General features: G+C 36.9%; 2 protein-coding genes across 12 annotated transcripts in view; one reads left to right on the top strand and one right to left on the bottom strand.

Annotated features, from left to right (window-relative positions):
- The window catches only part of LOC105667715 (gamma-aminobutyric acid receptor alpha-like), a 93,673-nt gene that overhangs the window by 28,470 nt on the left and 45,207 nt on the right, over window positions 1–19,996 (bottom strand). The window contains exon 1 of one of the 6 annotated variants that reach the window (XM_067353424.1): window positions 1,250–1,391. The exons of the other annotated variants lie outside the window; for them this stretch is intronic. The gene's annotated coding sequence lies outside the window, so the exon portion shown is untranslated. Of the gene's footprint in view, window positions 1–1,249; window positions 1,392–19,996 lie in introns of those variants that run through there. 6 annotated transcript variants of the gene reach the window in all.
- LOC105667650 (monocarboxylate transporter 9) lies at window positions 1,341–19,775 on the top strand. 6 transcript variants are annotated; one of them, XM_012359591.2, is made up of 12 exons: window positions 8,214–9,682; window positions 12,428–12,460; window positions 12,941–13,244; window positions 13,609–13,752; window positions 13,837–14,042; window positions 14,163–14,391; window positions 14,965–15,422; window positions 15,516–15,744; window positions 15,830–16,005; window positions 16,101–16,323; window positions 16,453–16,700; window positions 16,914–19,775. In XM_012359591.2, exons 1-12 carry the CDS (start codon window positions 9,620–9,622, stop codon window positions 17,061–17,063), a joined length of 2,463 nt encoding a protein of 820 aa, XP_012215014.1. In that variant the 5' UTR covers window positions 8,214–9,619; the 3' UTR covers window positions 17,064–19,775. The 6 variants fall into 6 exon arrangements, with proteins under 6 accessions (XP_012215022.1, XP_012215004.1, XP_012215046.1 ...); XM_012359599.2 differs by lacking the exons at window positions 8,214–9,682; window positions 12,428–12,460 and adding an exon at window positions 1,341–1,476 and having other exon boundaries at window positions 14,983–15,422; XM_012359581.2 differs by lacking the exons at window positions 8,214–9,682; window positions 12,428–12,460 and adding an exon at window positions 1,341–1,476.

Here is a 19,996-nt window from a genome sequence, read left to right as displayed (position 1 = left end):
AAGCAAACGGGAGATCTCGGCAGGCAGAGGCCAGGCAGGACCTAGGGCAGGCGACGGCCGGGCGGTCGGTTTATTGATCCCGGGGCGCCGCGGCGCTACCCACCCGCGGCGGGGTAGAGCCTGGCGAGAGGAAACTCTTTTCCCCGACGAGGAGGATCTCCGTCGTCCCTTTCTTCCTCCGCGTACTCGAGACCGGCGAATCGACCGGGAAATTCTCCTACCGACGATCTTTTCACCCTGAGCGACTCGCGCACCTCGAGTTTCTTCTTCATCGCGGTGTAGCCCGGAGCCGGTCGGTGGGTGTGTGCGACATAACCGTCATCGTCATCGTCGTCGAGACGTCAGTATCAACATTTCTTGGTAGCGGTTGGAAAACGGGCGCGATCGATCGTCGTGGGATAACAGCGAGGATAGACACTAGTGAACCAGTGACCCTAAAGCCGACAGAAAAGTTTCTTATAAAACGTCCACGCCGGCTGCATCGTGATCGACTTGAATAATAACTGTCAAGAATACGAAGAATCGATAAAAGATCTGCGAAGATTTCACAAAGCGGTAGCTGGAAGATTGTTTTTTATTGTTATTGAAAAACCGGTTCCGCTGTTGAAGAAATGGTGACGGAAATTGAGAAGATTAGGGGAAGAAGACGATCAGTGGTCATATGTTTCACACTGTCGTTAGGCCAGCACAAATTATCGAGATATCGACAGGTTTAAGTTAACTCGAAGTTGTCCCAGATACCTCCTTCAGACATTCCGTGGAAGTAGTGACAAGGAGGTCGCCGACGTTCCGGAAACACTTCGAGCTCTTACGATGATAACAGACATTAAAGGAACGAGAACACTTAAACTCTGCTGAAGCCAAATTTTAACGCTAATCTCAATTTCAAAAGCCGATATAAATGACTATAATCTGCGTAAAAGTCATTCATTCCAAAAAGAAAGAAAAATTTCGCCATCTGAGTGATTATCTATACATTTTTGACTGACATTTATTCAATTAAAGGTGCAATTGAAGGAGAAGACACTAAACACTAATATATTTCACATACGGCGAAATAAAACAAAATTATTTAAACACGTTAAATAAAAACTAAAGAATAAGAAAGAGAAAAGAGAAGAAATCGAGTATTTGATCGCTCTTGTGAAACAAATGGACATAGACGTGGCTAACAAGGCTGATTGCCATAGAATTTTTGCTAAACCAAAGCCGATGGAAGCATCGTAAACTTTCGCTGGATTGCGCTAACCTGGTGTCGTTGTGTTGATCGTCCAAGAAATCGGTCGATCGATTTAGGTGCCGTTGACGCCTCAATTTTAACAAAGAGTTCAAGTGGAAATCAGACCTTCATCATTTAGGAGGTACTGTAACGTTGAAATGGGCCCCACCAGCAGCCGCGAGCAAATCGGCGAGCAGATTGGCGACGACGACGGCCTGCAAATTCACCCGAAGCCAATGATCCTGGCGAACAATGTCGTAAGTGTCATGCGTTTTTTTCGTTATACTCTCTCTAATTCAGGCTAAGTTTGATTCTTCGGATGATATTTCATTTTCTCAACAAAAAGCTTTTCTTTTTTCAAAATCGATTATTCAACAAGTCAACAGAGCCAAAGTAGAAAGACATTGTAGTTATGACACATTATAACATGTTCTGATTCATCATTTCTATATTAGTCAGCGCAAAACATAATAATATCACAGCAACATGGTGAGAAATTTTAATCGATTATTCACTTACAATTTTGCTTTTATTGCGAACGTCTCAATTCTTAATGAATCTTTATGAATGAATCCTTAATGAAGGAGTTAAACCAGTACACAAAATAATATATTTTACGCATAAGTAACATTTGCATTTCTTGCAAATGCCTTCGCAAATGTCACATCGGAGAAATCATCTAATTTCCTCAAAGCATGTCAAGTTACGGTTTATTTCGTATTAAGATAACATCGTGGTTAATGCAATGCATTCGTGTTAGAAAAATACTAGTGTTACATATGTAACATACCCAATAATAAGAATATGAAAGTCTAAGTGGATCACGTATGAAGCATTGATAAAAATTGTAACGATAAACCCTCGATTCTTTTTTCGTTAATCACGAAATTTTTGCCACTTCCTTGAAATTATTACGTTTATCGCAAATTGTTTCGTAATCTAACTCAGGTTTTATGATGCTTTGAAATTTTGCACGCTTCGACAGTACTGCGATAAGAGCAAATCGACGCGCAAATAGAGAAAATAACACATATAGAAAATATTCTATTTTTGTTACATTGTTCAATGGCAAATGCCATTAATAGTTGACTTTTCAATAGATCTTTGCTTAATAAAAATGTATATCGTTTTATTACTATTTTATAATTTATATATTATTTATTTTTCAAAGAGATCAAGGATTACATCACTTTTTAGTATTCTAAGACGTATATACATATACATATTATGGGGAATTAAAGCTCCTATATCTGCGACTCAATTACCACCGATTGTTCGCACGTGGTGATCAAATAATCTTGCGTGACGTAATCAAGAGAGAGAGACAAGGGGGAGAGCGAGAGATCATTGCCTAAAGCTCGTCAATTTCAAATGCGCGCTGTAGATACGCATGTACGAAAAATGTATCGCACGCACGCGAGATTACGCAGAACTTTGTACTCGCCGCCAGGCGGTTTACCGCTTTTGTTCGCGCGCACAAACGCATGAGTAATGCACCGCCGACCGCGTTTAAAGATGCGACAAAGTGCAAACGGCAGCGAGAGAAAAAGAGAAAGAAAGAGAGAAAGAGAGAAAGGGGGAAGAGGAGGATGATGACGAGAAGTTTGCGAGAGGGGCGAAGGGAAGACGCAGGACATACACATGCGGAGCAAAACACGATACGGGGACGAGCGCGGCGAGATGCGGAGTTCCCCGAGAGTGGGGAATCGGATGGACATGTTCAACGCGTCCTGTGTCCACGCGATTAAGTCAGCCGGTGGTTGAGCAGCCACGAGCGAGCGCTTTTAATCGCGCGTATTGCTCGCGTTTCGCGCCGAGTTATAGCCTGCTCCCGACGCTTTTCCGTGTCGCGGATCAGGTGCCGCGGCTTTGCATCTTCTCGCTCTCGCTCTCACCGGTCGCTTGCACACGAGGGTGCATTCGCCTTCCATTGAGAAAGAGCAAAGAACCACCATTTCACAATGTCGCCTAAAAATAAGGTAAGTATTACGGTAGCACAAAATTACCTTAGCAAATGTGAGTTTGCGTTCGATTTGTCACGGAAATATACTCAATGTTGCCTAAAAAGATATTGTAAGCGTTGTTAAATAATATCGTGTCATCATACATTAATGACATCTATTTATAGAAAAAATATAAAATTTATTTTTAAATATTATTACATAATGATAAGCATTTGAAGAATAACAACTGTTATGTTTTTAAAACTCCGAAACTGACATAATATGACGACAAATTCAATTTTTTATAGGAAATAAATACAGACAATTCGGCTTTTCCCATTTTTACATTTCTATTATCGTATTTAAACAATGAGATTATTGTCCTATGTCAATGACATAAAAATTTCAAATCACCTTTTATCATTTCAAATCCTGATAGTCAAAATATAAATATCATTAGAACTAATGTTACAACGGCATATTCCGAACATTTTTAATGATGTTTGTTAATATCGGAAAAAATTCCGCGATAGCGATAACAGAAGACTGACGTGTGATTCCACATTTTCCATTTAGAGAATTTATAATGATACAGCGAAAGTAACGTTTTCAATTTCACCGCATCATTCTTCTTTTGCAAACTATGTCGAGTTCCGTAAAGAATGATATCCCACGTGTTTGCCAGCGTGTTCTCGAGCATGTTCTCCGCAGCGTTAGCAAAAATTCGAATCGAACCGATAGCGAAACGATAGCACGTGATTGCTCTGTGGGCGTATTCAATTTTCTTTCTTTCTTTTTACCGCAGAAAAATACATTTCAATTAACAATTAACATTTCATATAGTAGCGGCATATAATTATTCCATTGATATAATTAATTTTTCTGTTTGTGCACAAAATTTTGTGATTCCTGTGCATTTTATGCTCCAGATCTTTTATCAATGCTTCATGAATCTTCAAAGAAAAGTTTGTACAAAAGTCATTCGGTGCGGTTTCCCAATACTCGATATTAAATAGATTTAATAATAATTAGTATAAATATAATAATTATAAAAATATCACAGAAATATTGTCAAATCAACTTCGAATTAAATTTCTTCATCGTTGTGATTTCACGTTGAGCTTACTTATATTTGCAATCGTATTGTTTTACAGCGACTCGACATTTCGCGATATGATTCATTCGTCGCTAATATATCCGCTAAACAGATATGCATTTCCAGATAATTTACGCACGCATAAATCGTCTGATGAATGTAGTAGAATCGAAAAATCACCCGAGTATAAAATATTTAATACTTTAAAATAAAATTCATAGAAAAAATGATTCTCTGTTTTTAGAGTAATTAAAGTTTGGTTTGAAAAGTTTGCAAACGTATTAAAGACAATCACGAAAACGTCACATGGCATTCCATTACTCAACTAAACATTAGTCGAAAACGATAAACAATTTTCGGAAAGAGAGCAACCTATCAATTTATTGTCTTTTTAATTAAGTTTTTTCTCGCCGTTTTTTTAACGATTTTTTGTCAATCGATCTTCTCGGGAATGACAAAAATCTGCGTAACAGCAATGCCGAGTAACGACGAAATACCCGAGTGAAAGTGAATTGTAGGTTGGCGAGGAAATTGATAATGCGATGTTGCAGTACACGACGAAAACACGATATTTATTGCGGACAACGATATATGCGCAGCATCGTTTCCGCACGCGTATGTTCTCTTTCATAGCATTTTTCTTATTATTCTATTATATTAAATATTTTTATCGCTGTCTTTCTTTCAAAATGTTCAATTCTGTAATCGCAAAAACGACTCGAGACGAAGCCGCCATTTCCCGAACTGACTTTTATCACACAACGATTTCTAACACACTCATCAGATAGGCTTGAGAGATCAAGATCTACTTTTCTGTGTGCGAACATCTTATCTTTTGAGTGTTTATTGAACTCGTTATCATCTTCTATCGATGTCGAACACACCTCGAATCCGCGACTCAAATTCACCAACAGATATTAAATCGTGTTTCTGTTTTCAATTATTTTTCGTCGATTAAATTCTCTATCACGTTAATAACTCCGTGATTGATACGTTTTCGATTACGTAAAAAAAATATTACACATGACGAAAATTGAAGAATTTAAAGTTTATCATTATGTATAACACAAAAATTATACGTTCTATAAGTATAAAGAATGTTAATAAAGCTAGATTTATATAAAAAATTTAATTATTTAAAGTTAATGTACTGAGATCTTGTTTTGTTTCTTATAGCTTTCTCTTGAACAATTTTTTATTTTATGACGTAAGTCTTCCGCGATGACTGCGTATAGTCAAATGTAATCGAATATATATAGTCGCAATTGTTTGCGTCCGAGAATGCAGTGCGGAAGCACAGACCTCACTATCAAGAGGCGGTAGCGCAATCCAATAAAGTTCCAGTAATTAGAGCACATATACAAACAATAATAATGTGATTGCTCGAGTGCGTATCTGAAAACGTTACCTTTCCTTTTTGACTGCAATTCTGAATATCGTAAACAGACAATATTAATGAGCTTGCGATTAAATAATTTACGCCAGAAACAAATGCAGCAACAGATGATAACTCGCGGCATTTGTGTAGTGATTGATCTTTACTTTATCATTTAGAATAGCCACTTCAATTTTTATCAATCTTATAATCGTTTTGAACAAATTACCAGGCCGATAAACGACTAATGTTGAAATTGTTTTCTTGGAATCGTCATCTTTTTTTGCGATATGTAATACATATTTAAATTTTGCCGTACAAATATGATTATCATGAAATATCCTGAAATTTTTTTTCGAAAAATAGACGAGGAATAATACGAAAATATCATTTAAGTTTTTCTCTTCCCTCGAAGTTCTATTAAATTTTATTAATTTAAAATTCAAAGAATTAAATAACATAACTGATCAATAATTAATTTTGCAGGTTTATGAAAGTTGCAATATCTGGAAAATGGATTTCCATTAAGTATTAACACAGAATTGTAGTAGAATTTGTTATTATAAATTTACTCGTCTCTTTGTTCGCGCTGTTAAGTTGCTTTGCGAAACCTTTCCGCGAAGATGAGAAGCAGATGGTGTTCTCATGCGTTCCTGCCTTCGACTCTAATTGTCGCTGGTTATTATCTAATTAATTCATAAGCGTCATCAGCCACATGAGCATCGCTCTGCGCGGCCGCACAGTGTTTCACGTGACCGAAGCTCGCTGTCGCGCTCGAGCTAACTTTTAACATTGTTCCGTTATTATTTTCACTCGTGCGAGGTCTACATTCGTTGATAAAGCCGGCGTCGCGAATGAGCGTTCTCTCGCCGTGATTTTCATCACGGCGGTTGGGCATTCCGAGGGAAACGGACTTATTGTATTACGATACGGGCTATGGCCGATTTGGCGGACCAGCCTCTCGAATATTTTGTCGTAAGTTCCATTTCTGATTCGATTGAAGAACTCACAATTGTAAGAAGAGTGGAGGAAGCTTAAGGCTTTACTCCGCTTGAAAAACAAGAGAAAAATTTCTATTTGTCGCACTTCTTCAATTTCTAAGTTTTTCAATTCCTAAGATTATAAGACTTTGAAATCGATGGAATGTTTGAAATAACCGTTGTATATATTAATATATATTATACGTTGTATATATTAATATATATTATTAATATGAAAATATTTTATATAGAAAAAATAATATATAAAAAACTGACTTTAATAAAAATTATCAAACATGTGATTTCAACGGTTTAATTATAGTGTAGGCAACATATATAAACGCTGTAAGGTTAAAAAATGTGTCTTAGGGTTTTGAAACAAAGCAAAACGTTCCTGCAAAGAAACCCCTTCTCTTGAAGCAGCGCGAATGACGCGTGCGTCCCTTGACACCGTGACGCATCACGCAATTTTATTCGAGTGGGGATGCATGCGCGCGCGAAAGAGGTGCTGTGTACACATCAGTACACCACGTAGATAAGCTTCGCGTAGTGTTACGTTACGAGGACTATGCGCTCCGTCTCGTTCACGAGATCGATCGCATTCCTGTCAACGTGAATATATATTTCCTTTTGGAAAATCATACTTTAACAAATCAACATGCATAGCGACCTGCGAGACGTTCATCGCGAAGCTCGTTTACCTTCAACTCATTTCAAAACATCACATTGCACTACGTACAACATTTCCGTCAATCTGGATATATAATTCTTCTTGAAAAATTCATTTAATTTTACTTTAATTCAGCAACGCGTATTGAATATTAAAGTATTCATCGCAAGGTTCGCTGCCATTCGCTATAAAAAATTCATTTATCGTCGATTATTAAATTAAAATTTCGATGTCGATGTCAGTGCTCGTGTTGTTCGTCATGAATGTTCGCTTTCCTCCTCTTTTTCTTCTCATATAAATTAAAGGAGATCAATCTCAATTTAGAGAATGTATAACATAGAAAAGAGCAAACCACGCTTTGTTCGCCAAAGTTCGACAAGCTTCGAGAATCGCCGCGCGTTCTCAAGTATAAATAGAATCTACGCGGATATCCTCGATATAGCGCTTCTCCGGTCAGAGTGCTTGTTCTCGACTGTGTGTGCAAACTGTCATTCTGATTCTCGGGAAAGTCCGGTTGGTCGGAAAAAGGTACTAGTTGCCTATAATTAAAACCGTGGGTGTGTCCAGATCCACTTCGAAAGAGAGAGAGAAAGAGAGACTCAACTGTTTTGCGCAGAAAGTTTGAAGCAAATATCAGAATCAAGTAAAAAACGGCGGATTTTTAATATCAACTCTATCCTGAAGACAAAACTGACGGAAATCGACTTACACATAAAAACTGAATGAATTAAATGCATAATGTAATTTATTTATTTTGTTATTTACTTTTTTTACATGTTGCTAAGATCGAAACGTCACCATTCGTTTTGGATGACAGTATGACTTTGAGTTCTTCACATTGAACGTTCTTCACAAACGTTCTTCTTTTTATATATTTGTTTTCCTAAGTTTCTTCGAGTGTCTCAGTTTTTTTTCTCGAATTTTCTTGTGGAAAGATTTACTGAATTTTAAAAATCTAATAGTGTTCGCGATGAATTGTCATCAGTATTCTATCATTTAAATACAAATTGAAAGCAGCCAAAACAAGATGAGGAAACGTTAAGTACGTTGTGAAAATTTTTGTGCATTTCTCAACGAGATAGATTCACAATCATTCAATTGATCCGCTGACACAAGTGATGGGTTCAAGAACCCGAGCACCTTGAACAGAAGTGCCATATTATATCCATGGACGTGACAAAACGTGACAAAAACAAGAGACACTAGATAGAACGTTCATCGTATTGTTCGCACACGTGAGTCATTCCGCACGTGCGCATTTCAAGAGAAAACATTGTCGTTGACTTTATGGATGTCAATTGCCGTTTCTTTTTGCCGAGAGAAATTAACTCCGCTTCATTAATTCCGAGAATTTAACCTTCGAAGAAATAGAAGGGAAACAAATTTTGTGAAAGATATCAATCATGTAATGGTTATAATCTATCATTGAAAAATATCGTCAACAAAAAGAATAATTTCAATAATGAAAGAAAATTTCTTTAGGAGGAGAAAGTTAAATAAAAGTTAATCTGTAGAGAATAAAGTAATCGACAAAAAGTATTTGAAAAAATGAACACTTCGAGCACGTTTTGGAGGAAAGAAAGAGATCGATAAAAAATACTTGAAAAAAGAAAACTGGAGCACGACTTTGAGAAGAGAAAGTGATTGAAATATGACATTGAAGTTACGGAATAAAAAATTTATAAAACCCACAGTAATTTCTAAAGAAAAAAACCTTAAATTCAGATTTAAAACATTGGAGTAAAATATTGCAATTAGAATTCCTGTAATGCGAGAGACAAAATTAATCAATAATTTTCAAAGAGAAAGATCCGAGATGTGAAAAATCAAAAGATATTGAAAAAATTATTGTATCCGTGCTGTTGTATCGAGGGCATCATCTCCTCTCTTGCAGGGTGTTTTCCTTGGAGAACGTTCTCCCACCACCTTTGATTCAACGACGAGTTGTCGGGTGCCGGCGCGGCGTTGCGCTGTGTGCGATGGCAGTGCGCTAAGCGAGTGCCGACGACACGAGCGCGCCAGACAGTGCGGTCGTAGTCGACATGGCAGCAGACTACGACGAGTGACTGTCGACGGGTGGATCGGCGGGTTGGAAGGAGAGTGTAGTGATAGAGAGTGGAAAAGTGTGGAAACACGGGCGATAGAGACGAACAGAGAACCTATTGAGATAAAGTCTTCGTGAACGAAGAGAGCGCGCTGACTCGCTCGCGTCGCTTCGAGCGCGCTCAAAAATAGAACGCGGTTACATTGCGAGCGAGTGCAAAAAGAAGAGGAGGCGAGAAAGAGAGAGTGCTGGAGAGAGAGAAGAGCGGCTGACGGTTTAAGGCGGTCATAGAATGTCGCGCATATCGCTCAACAAGTCGCAGTACGGCTCGCGTCGCGTCCGCAAGATCAGTTCGGTATGTTTTGCATATGAGCAAAAGCATGGCCGCATGGTGTTGTCGGTTATAAGCGCAGATCCGTTCCACCTTCCTTTCTCTTTTCCTTCTTTTCTTTTTTCTTTCTCCTCTTATTCTTTTCTGCTCCGTTTTGTCGTTATTGAAAATTGTGATCTCGTTTTCTACGTAATTTTGTGTATTGTCAAATAGCGAGGTAGCCAATAATTGTTATATATGTGTAAAACAAAAATTCCAAAGATTGAAAGTCTGTAGGAAAAAATAAAATGTCTCTTATATACGTGTTTAAAAATATCTCGTAGATTTTTTTGCATTCGAGTATAAATATTTAAATATCAGACGATTAGACTTTGTGACTAATGAAAAATTCCTTGTAAATGCTGCATCCAAAGTAATAACAGGAAGTTCATAACATTCAATTTATTTCTATTTTATTATGTTACTGAGCGTTATCAACGCAATTCCACGTATTTCAAACAGTTGCTCCAATAATTCGCATGCATTTTATAACGTCTCTCAGCTCAACAGAAGCATTTGCGCCGTGCCGGATGATGATCAGTCTTTATACGTCATCTATAATTATTGGCGCGTATCTTTTTCTGAGAAGGCAACTCGCGTGACTTAGCCTTGGCTGTCAAGGCGGCTGATCGTCGTCCGTGAGGAGAGGTTACGCCGTTGTATTCGCACGCACTGTCGTACGCATTTTGTGTACGCATTACAATGGTGCGTATGCATGCATGCATGACGCTAATACTGTGCTGAAAACGACAAGGTCGTGCTCGATTCTCTCGCGGAAAGCTTTACGCCTCTCGTTGTAGTGTGGCGCGATCAGAATGACAGCGCGCGATCAGCTGATCAGCTGTGACCTTCTGTTCGGCCAAGTCATGCGCGCGCGCGTTGCATTTAAATTCGTCTTCACAGTAGTCGAGGTCGTTGATCCAAATTCATAATAATGGATCGTAATGATTCTGCGCCTCGCGATGAGATTAGAAGAAAATAACGCGCAACAATGATGCAACTATCTATGAAAAATTATTTTCAGAAAATATCAGTTGAGATTCTGTATGACTTTTGATCATTTTTCGTATCAAGTAAATTAGGAAAGCATTTAGAACAATTTGACAAGAGTACAAGTTAGCAAAGATTATTCTGCTAACATTATTTATTAATAATCAAAAGAATTATATGTTTATTTACTTTAATTGTTCATTCTAGTATTGTTTGCTTTCATTGATTCTCATGGCTCAATAACCTCGTGTAATTAACGTAACCAACACCTGCTGAAATGTCGCCGATTAGTTGCATCGCGTGGGCGTGGCTCGATATTTCCCCTCTAGATTATCTTAGTATTAATATCTTGATATTAATAAGCTGTTTTTTTATCACATATAAAAAAGATAGTAGATAATTGCACGTAATTATCAGAGTGAATACTTCAGTGAATCGACAGTATCAGATTAAGTCATATGAGATAACATCAAAGAACAACATATCTAATTATAATTGCGCAGCTTCAATAAAACAGGCTGAAACTCTCATAAAAATCGATAGAATAAAATCTCGAAAGCATGTTTTGCAAACCATCCTTTGAAATTGTATTTTTCTTTAAAGCTTTTGACACTTGGGTAGCTGTTAGCAATTTTAATAATAAATAATATTCTAGAAAATATTACATTTTATATATATATGTGTCATATAAGAAAATATATTTTAAAAGTTTACCGACTAATTCAAGATGTCATTGATGAATCGCATGATAAAAATTTAACGTTTAATCACATTTGCGGAAAATGTAGCTTGACAACCGTCTCTTTATCCGATCTTAACGTTGCATTCTATATGAGCGATATATCACCTTGACTAGAGAGTAGTCTTAGAGATTAAATCATGATAGCTATTTAATATCTATGCTAGCGTTTGCGTTATGAGATCACCCTATAACACGCGACACTCCATTCTAACGTTACCGTGATAATTTCAAAACTGGTGTTCATCCTTGTCAGATTAACAAAATCGTCGAGCACACGATTTTGCATGCGTGCAAATTCTCGGATTTCTCCTCTCGTAATGAGAATCAAAATTATTTCTCTTGCTTTTTTTAATGCCTTTTCTTTGGAATTTTTTTAGACATGTATTATAATGTAACACATGTGAAAAATAGAAGAAAGAGAATACAAGATTTAGAAATTATAGACAAGTATTTTATATGTGTGCAAATCCTCGCAAATTTCTCTTCTCCTAATGAGACTCGAGAGTTATTTCTCTTTCTTTTAATGTCTTTTTTCTTTGAAATTTTTTTAGACATGTATTGTAATGTAACGCGTATTTTTACATGTAATGTAACACATGTTTTTACAGAATTATTCCGTAACAAATTTATGTGTTTCTCGTTAGGGTTCTTCTTCTTCTCACATCATGTATTGTATGTATTGTCAAATTTTTTTAGACATCTGTACATAGAATGTTCTGTAAGAACATGTGTTACATTACAATACATGTCTAAAAAACTTCGACAATACATGATGTGAGAAGAAGAAGAACCCTAACGAGAAAAACATAAATTTGTTATGGAATGATAATAATAATAATAAATTTTGCTTTCGCCAATTTTAAGTTATTAGCATTTTTCTTGGAAAAATGATGCATATGCGTGCAATATAAATGATAAAAAATTGTTTTTATTTCGTAAATGTGATTAGAAAATAAGTACTTGTTTGCGTATTGACACGAAAAGAGACATTTTCCTAGAACATTCAAGGTGAACGGCAAATCTTACTCAAGGCGAGTATCACGCATTCACGCTGCAGGATATAAAATAATCCTTAATTACATAGATTTGTTTTGTTGTTTTTTCTATAAAACTATTAGCAGTATATGCCAGTAAAATCCAGATGTATGTCACCATGTTGCCATATGGTATACACACGGTTATCATACATTTCTCTAATACTGCATTAAATTATTACAATCTGAAAAGCTTGAATTGCATGCGCAGTAAGGAATGCATATAAATCGTACATGTAATAATCAAACGTGTCGTATGTTAACAATATAAATGCAAAATAAGACAAGAAAAATTATAACATAAAATATGAGCAAAAAATAAACAGCTAAAATTAATATCTACTATTTTTTTTACTTGCAAATATTTTTCTTTGTATCGTTTTCGTCGTCGCATCGATGCAGCGGCGGCGCTATGTATTTTATAAATTTGTACAAAAAATAACGGATTATTATCACGTTATATTGTTTTCTTTTCAGACGGAGAGCGAATATTCTGTAGAAGAACAATCGAGATTAACGGGGACCGATGCAGCGGGTGGCGATGAAGCCTCGCCAGAAGATGAGGGAGGCTCGCTTTGCGAATATCACGATATACCACCTCCCCCAGACGGTGGTTATGGTTGGGTGGTGGTATTTGCCTCGTTTATGTGTAATATGATAGTAGATGGTATCGCCTACACGTTCGGTGTATTTCTTGGAGAATTCGTTAAGTACTTTGGGGAGGGAAAAGGCAAGACTGCTTGGGTTGGCTCGTTGCTGTCTGGAATGTACCTTAGTGCTGGTAAGATATGAACAGATATCTTTGAAATTTTCTTTCAGAAAATAAAATGCATTATTATTGGAAAATATTTAATGATAAGATAAGATAAAATAAAAATATTTTAATAATGAGAAATTTAATCTTTTCTTAGTAAAACTCGTTTAAAAATCGATATTTGTATAATTATTAAAATATTTAATATATCAAAGTTCGAGAAAAATCTCATCTTTCAATCAATATGTATTCTATCTCAATAGAAAATGAAATATTTTTCGATATCACTAATAGTTTCGAAGTTATTGGAACGGATTGATTTTAATGGGATATCTTGTGGATATATATTAATATTGATATATTAATTTTGCCGGTATTCTCCTCCTCGCAGGTCCCGTTGTCAGTGCTTTAACAAATAAATATGGCTGCAGAGCAGTATGTATGGCAGGAAGTTTCTTAGGCGCTGCCGCATTTGTACTTTCAACGTTTTCGGACAATGTAAATACGCTTATGATGACTTACGGAATTATGGGAGGTAATAAATAAAATCACATTCGCAGCACTTGTGACCTTTGCGCTTCGCCAATTTCGAATTCTTGACGTCTTTACGTTCTTATAGGGATTGGATTCGGTTTAATATATCTACCCGCAGTAGTTTGCGTAGGCTATTACTTTGAAACCAAAAGATCCTTGGCCACCGGCATTGCGGTATGCGGTTCGGGATTCGGAACGTTCGCGTTCGCGCCTCTCGCGACTATGTTGCTGGAGGCGTACAGCTGGAAGGGAGCAAATTTAATTCTGGCTGGTCTCATCTTAAATTGTGCAGTAAGTAAACAAGAAATTTCTCAAGCTTGCTGCTTTCGCTGCCGGATAATACAACACTTTACGAGATTACTCGAGACGGCACATCTCGTATATCTGATAATTCTAATAGATGATTTTTAGGTGTTTGGCGCTATGATGAGACCACTGGAATATCCGAAAACTTCTTCTGTTAAGCCATTGTTGCAAAGAATGGCCGAGGAAAAGAGGTTTCAAATGGAACGGGGCAGTATCGGTGGTTCCTACTTTATGGTACAACTTCCGGACGGATCGATGGAAAAGAGAATGAAAATGCCCATTAATATTGATCCCGGTGTTCATTCCAGCTTCAACTTAGACCAATTAGTGCCTGGTAAGAAACTCGTCGGTGATCGATAACGCTTTGAATATATTCCGATGATTATTTGAGCGATACAAGTCACAAATATAAAAAAATTAATAGTTAATCTTTGTTTTATACAATTGTAACACTTGTATTAATACTATTAGAGAATGAAGTAAAAATATTTCGGTTATGGTCAGTGAAATAAAGCCCCCCGCGGCGCTGTGGGCATTAAGATAACTTAAACTGTTTGCCATTTCTTTGTTCGGTAATAAACCCCACATGGGTTTTACGAGAGGGAAAGCCGACACAGTGGGACGTATGCTTTAACGTGCCGGCTTCCTTTTGAAATACTATATTGTGTTATCTGAAAACCAATATGCGTAGGCAGGTTTCAATAGTAATATCAACATTTTTTAAATACGGGAAAAATAAATTCATAAATAAAATTATAAATTATCAACAAGCAAATAAAATCACACAGCAAGGCTTTATTTGAAAATCCAAATATATGACTTGTACAATTTTCACTGGCACGTACGTTCTTTGTGTATCGAAATGAGATAGGGTGTGTAACTTCATTGAATACCCGTAACATTAAAGGAACTCCTTTAACACCAGTTCCAACGGTGCCAACCCTTCCCACTATATCCGAAGTGAAGGTGCAAGAGCACTCTTCCAGTGGACATACCAGCGACAGCGGCAGCATGGACTTGAAGAATATTTCCAATAAATCTAAAAGCAAGAAGAATATCGACGAAACCAAAGACGCGAAGGACGCGGAGAAGCCTGAGAACGAATTTAACAAGACGATAATCCCCAGGAACGCATCGCAGCCGGCTTTCACGACCCACGTTCAAGGTTTGCCTAAAAACGGCTCTGTGCCATTCTTTGATAGGATCCGTAAAACGAGTACCAGCGAGCGCTACAAGCCTAGCCTTAGTGCAATAAAGAACTCTAGGACAACGCTTAATTCTAATGGAGATATCCGGAAGAGTCTGCACTTGAGACTTTCCACGAGCAGTATGTTGGGATCGCGAAATAATAACGCTGAAGTTGACGTAAGTGATTTACAGATTCGAATATTTCGTCAAACGTGACGACTTTAAATTCATATTACATATTCTATATCGCGCGACCTTTGTTTATTCTAGGATGGTGAGAGTATTACTTTTACTACCAGTAAAACTAGCATCCCAAAGGAGAAACCAATGATGGTCCGTCCCTTGTCGAGAAAAGATATTTTCTACAGTGGTAGCGTAGTCAATTTACCAGAATACCAAAGCCAGAAATCCCTCGCTAATTACCGTCAGAGCGTTATATCCATCCCGAAATCCGTACGCGGTGACATGAAAGATGTTGATATTGAAAAAGCGCCACAACGTATGTATAAATATATCTTCTTTGACATAACTTAATCGATATTGCTAAATTTCAGAATAAGAAATAAGAAAAATTTTAATTTTAGAACCTTTGTGCCCTTGCTTGGTATTACCCGACTCGTTTAAGGAAGCTCTGGCAACCATGATGGATATGTCGTTGTTGAAAGATCCCGTTTTCCTTTTAATTGGCATCAGCAATGTATTTGGTATGGCTGGATTGTACGTTCCTTTTGTATACTTGGTGGATGCAGCAGTCTTAGACGTACGTTCATGTTTAATTATTACTTTTAAACTTATGAGATTGTTGCGCAACGTACAACAACTGTATATATTCAACGATATCGATTTTTTTTTCAGGGAATTGAAAGAAATTCGGCGTCATTTTTGCTATCTATCATTGGAATAACAAACACCATAGGCCGTGTCGCTTGTGGATATGTTGCGGACTTTCCGCAAGTCGATTCCTTATTACTGAACAACATTTGCTTAATTATATCTACGGTCGCAGTAGCTGCTACGCCATTTTGCCACAGTTATGCCGCTTATATTGTCATGAGCATATTTTTCGGAATAGCAATATGTAAGTATTTCTACTATGCAACTCTACGTAACATATCTACCTATCTAACAACTGCGTTTATTGTTTTGACTAGCAAGACTCGACTGTAAAAATTTAATATTGAGCATTTTTATATGATGGAAATTTCAGCTGGATATATCTCACTAACATCGATCATCTTGGTGGATCTTCTGGGATTAGACAAGTTAACGAATGCTTTCGGCCTTTTAATTCTATTCAGAGGAGCTGCCGCTATAGTGGGTTCACCCTTAGCGGGCGCTGTTTATGATGCGACGGAAAGTTACAGTATCCCGTTCTTTATGGCAGGGTTTTTCTTCCTTGTAAGCACTGTTACTAGTTTCATGGCCCCTGCTATGAAACGGTGCACTACACCGCAGGTAAGGCTGCCCTTCCGATATTAATTCTCCGTCCGTTTACTTTGATTTATTTTGTGACATCTAGTATAATTATTTCATTCACCGTAACACGCGTTAATTAAACAAGTACAATTTCAAATTTTACACCTACAATTCGTGAAACTTCTAATAAATAATACTTTCCGTTCGTATTACAGCGAATAATAAATCAACAAATTATTCTACTTGTTGCAGACTCAACCTGTGATATTAGATACATTGACTCCAATCGACGAAGATATCGAGGAAGAGAACGAGGAGGACATACCGGAGATAATAGAAACTGCGCCATCACCCTTAGAGCCACCCGAGAAGGAAATTAAGCAAATAGAGTCTGTTTTATAAGTATTTCTGATCTTTCTTAAACGGATAAAAATCGCCTTCACTCCGAGCCACACTGTGATAGGGCTGCTATTTTGAAGTCTCAGAAAGGTACTTTTTTCTTACACACTTAATCGATAAAGCACAAATTAGTGGCATACCTGGTGGAATTTTTATCGTACTTAAAATTAGGCTTGTATGTATGTTTTCTTGTTTTTTTGTTTTTTCTTCTTTTGTTCGTTTTTCTTATTAAACTGATAAACGATATACGAAAATGCCATCAGGTACAGATACTTAGTTGCCTATATGTAATAGTAAATGATAGAAAGAGCGTTTTACTAACTTAATCAGTATCGATCAAGCAGTATATATTTAGAGAGAAAAAATGTTAAATTAAAAAAAATGCTCTTGCACGTGCATATCGAGTAATCTTTAACAAATTATGAACCTACATCATAGGAATATATCGTATAATTTTGGAACAAGGATCGGTCAATTCGCCGCTGATTAGACATTCGCCTGAATCATGACATTTATCGATGTATATAGAAATACGAATAATCTAGGGCGATAATACTTTATTACCTTTACATACTCTATCAATTACTGTAATATACTAACAAGGAGACAATGTATTTTCATTCTTATTAATTCTAATATACATGTATTTTTTTATTTTACGGAAGCAACTCGTATACGAAACAACGATAATGTTTTTTTAGTCTAATCAACGTACGCTACGATTGACCATCCTTGATCGAGAAGATCCCACCTATGACTCGTGTTAGTTAAATCTATTTTTGGCCGCATCCAAAGAAAAAACTTGAATTATTCACAATTCAGAGAGATATTTTTTTGCATATGCTTGCGACAAATGTGTACATATAAGTGAAAGGAAGATGAATTATTAATTTACACGCAACAAATGTATCTCTGTTGTGCAGGATGAACTGTAAATAATTTATAGAGAATTATAAAATGATAATAACAAACTCTAGAATTAAGCCAAGTGAAGTTATGAGTTTTCCGCTCGCTGGAGAGCGAAACTTTACGATTAATGTATTCGTCAAGGGACAATTAACGCATTGTTAGATAGAATTAATATATTGATTACTCGGAATAGAGAATCTTTATTTGATTAATGTATAAAAGAAACTCGTCTGCTACAACTAATTTGTGTAAATGGATTTTATCATTTAGTTGACGGAATTGACTGCATCAAGCAGATTAGCAGTTACGAATCACATATTTTAAGTGATGCAAAATTAATTCGCATTGATGTGTCCCATGCGATGCGAAGCGCAATTATAAGCGTGCGAGTTACATGTAAGTAACTAATTTTATTACGGCGGCGAAGATCATTACTGGATCGATATAATTGATGAATATACGCCTACAGAGACATACATGTACGCATATTATTATGTATGTAATTTTCAATATACATACACACGCGTACACGTGTAGACAGAGGAGCTCGTTGTAAATCTTGTTGAGTGGTAAACATACGCGTTACACTGTGTACATTGTACATACATACGTCGATACTGTAACAATTACAACTGCGAATATTGTGACTATCGTCACGAGCGCGATATTATACGAGAAAAACAAAGAATAAGAAAAGGAAGAATTGTTGCTGCATCGACGACGAAAACCAACCGTGCTATTACTGTTCGCCACCGCTGCTGCTATATCGCTAACTATCGCCACCTATCACGATTAAAATATTACCGTAGTACAATTATGTAAACGCACGTTACTTACACTTCGTTTTACGATCGTGCTGTGCGATGGAGGAAGCTGTGTGTGTTTTGTGGTTTTAATCAAACACGACTGTAGCATACATATGTGTAGGAAGGTGTGTGTACACACGCGCGCCGCGACGAAAATCCCGCAGAGTTATGTTATATTATTAGATTGTATAAATAATATCAACGCGCGCGTGCTTGCGTGACATTTCGCACGCGTATGTTCAATATGTATGTATGCTTGAGACGTACAAGGCGGAACTTTACGTGCGTTAGATGTACAGTGGCATGTGTGCGATATGCATGCTTATACGCAGAGAAATATTGTGGCGTCGCAACGAGAACACGCGATATACTAATGAATATTGATATTGTCAAGTATCGATATTCGACACATCTCAATATTGGTCGTCTCGCAAACAACATTATTTCCAAATTTTTATTTACGAGCATGTAAAATAAATCCTCGCTAAAGCAATTAAAATGATTGTAAGGGAGTCCTATTGCCGCTGCACCGATGGCTGAAGCAACCTCTTTTTTATACATACTATATAAAATACTATGTACAATGAAAACACATTTTTGATATTTGTGGAATAAGACTTTTTCTAAAGTACGCGAATATTTTTTAAAAGTCCGGATCCAGCTGGGGACACCAGTGTGATGTTTTAGAGAACTAAGCAAGAGCGTAGCACCGCCAGTAGATAGAGCGTTTAGCGTGAGCATAATATTGTCATGGCTACTAAATACATTAGTATAGTTGATACGAATGTTAAACGCGCAATCGCTAATACACAATTATGTAATGTGATAAACATATTGTTGCCGCCGCCACACTGTTCTCTCCGTGTACGAGCGTGAAAAAGGAACGCGCACGTTCTATTCTGTGCACAGATTAAACATATGACATGGTACAAAGAAGGACAAATGTATTAGGTGATGTTTATCGAAATTGAAGAGGAATTATGAATTTTTATTACTAAAACACCGGCTCTTTTATTTCTTGCATGCATATACCTCACACATCCAAAACTGAAAAATCGTTACTAACGCGTCTACTTCGACTCTCGCGTCAAATCGAGTCCGCGATTCTCACATGTAAATATCGATTATAATTACTTTATTGCATGTAAATGACAGATTTAAAAGTAAATTTTTATGAATAAACTTGTTTTGCTTTACATTGCGTTACCGCAATACATCGCG

This window comes from Linepithema humile, chromosome 4 (genome assembly GCF_040581485.1).
Source record: "Linepithema humile isolate Giens D197 chromosome 4, Lhum_UNIL_v1.0, whole genome shotgun sequence".
Lineage (NCBI taxonomy): Eukaryota > Metazoa > Arthropoda > Insecta > Hymenoptera > Formicidae > Linepithema > Linepithema humile.
The sequence above is the reverse complement of the archived record's forward strand: the minus strand, read 5'-3'. Positions and strand labels throughout refer to the sequence as shown.

What these genes read in the sequence shown, in the direction of transcription:
- LOC105667650 (XM_012359581.2), top strand. Translation starts at nt 1,378, where the DNA reads ATGGGCCCCACCAGCAGCCGCGAGCAAATCGGCGAGCAGATTGGCGAC. An exon ending in TGGAATGTACCTTAGTGCTG is followed by an intron (nt 13,245 to 13,608) that starts GTAAGATATGAA and finishes TCCTCCTCGCAG; the next exon opens with GTCCCGTTGTCAGTGCTTTA. An exon ending in TGGATGCAGCAGTCTTAGAC is followed by an intron (nt 16,006 to 16,100) that starts GTACGTTCATGT and finishes TTTTTTTTTCAG; the next exon opens with GGAATTGAAAGAAATTCGGC.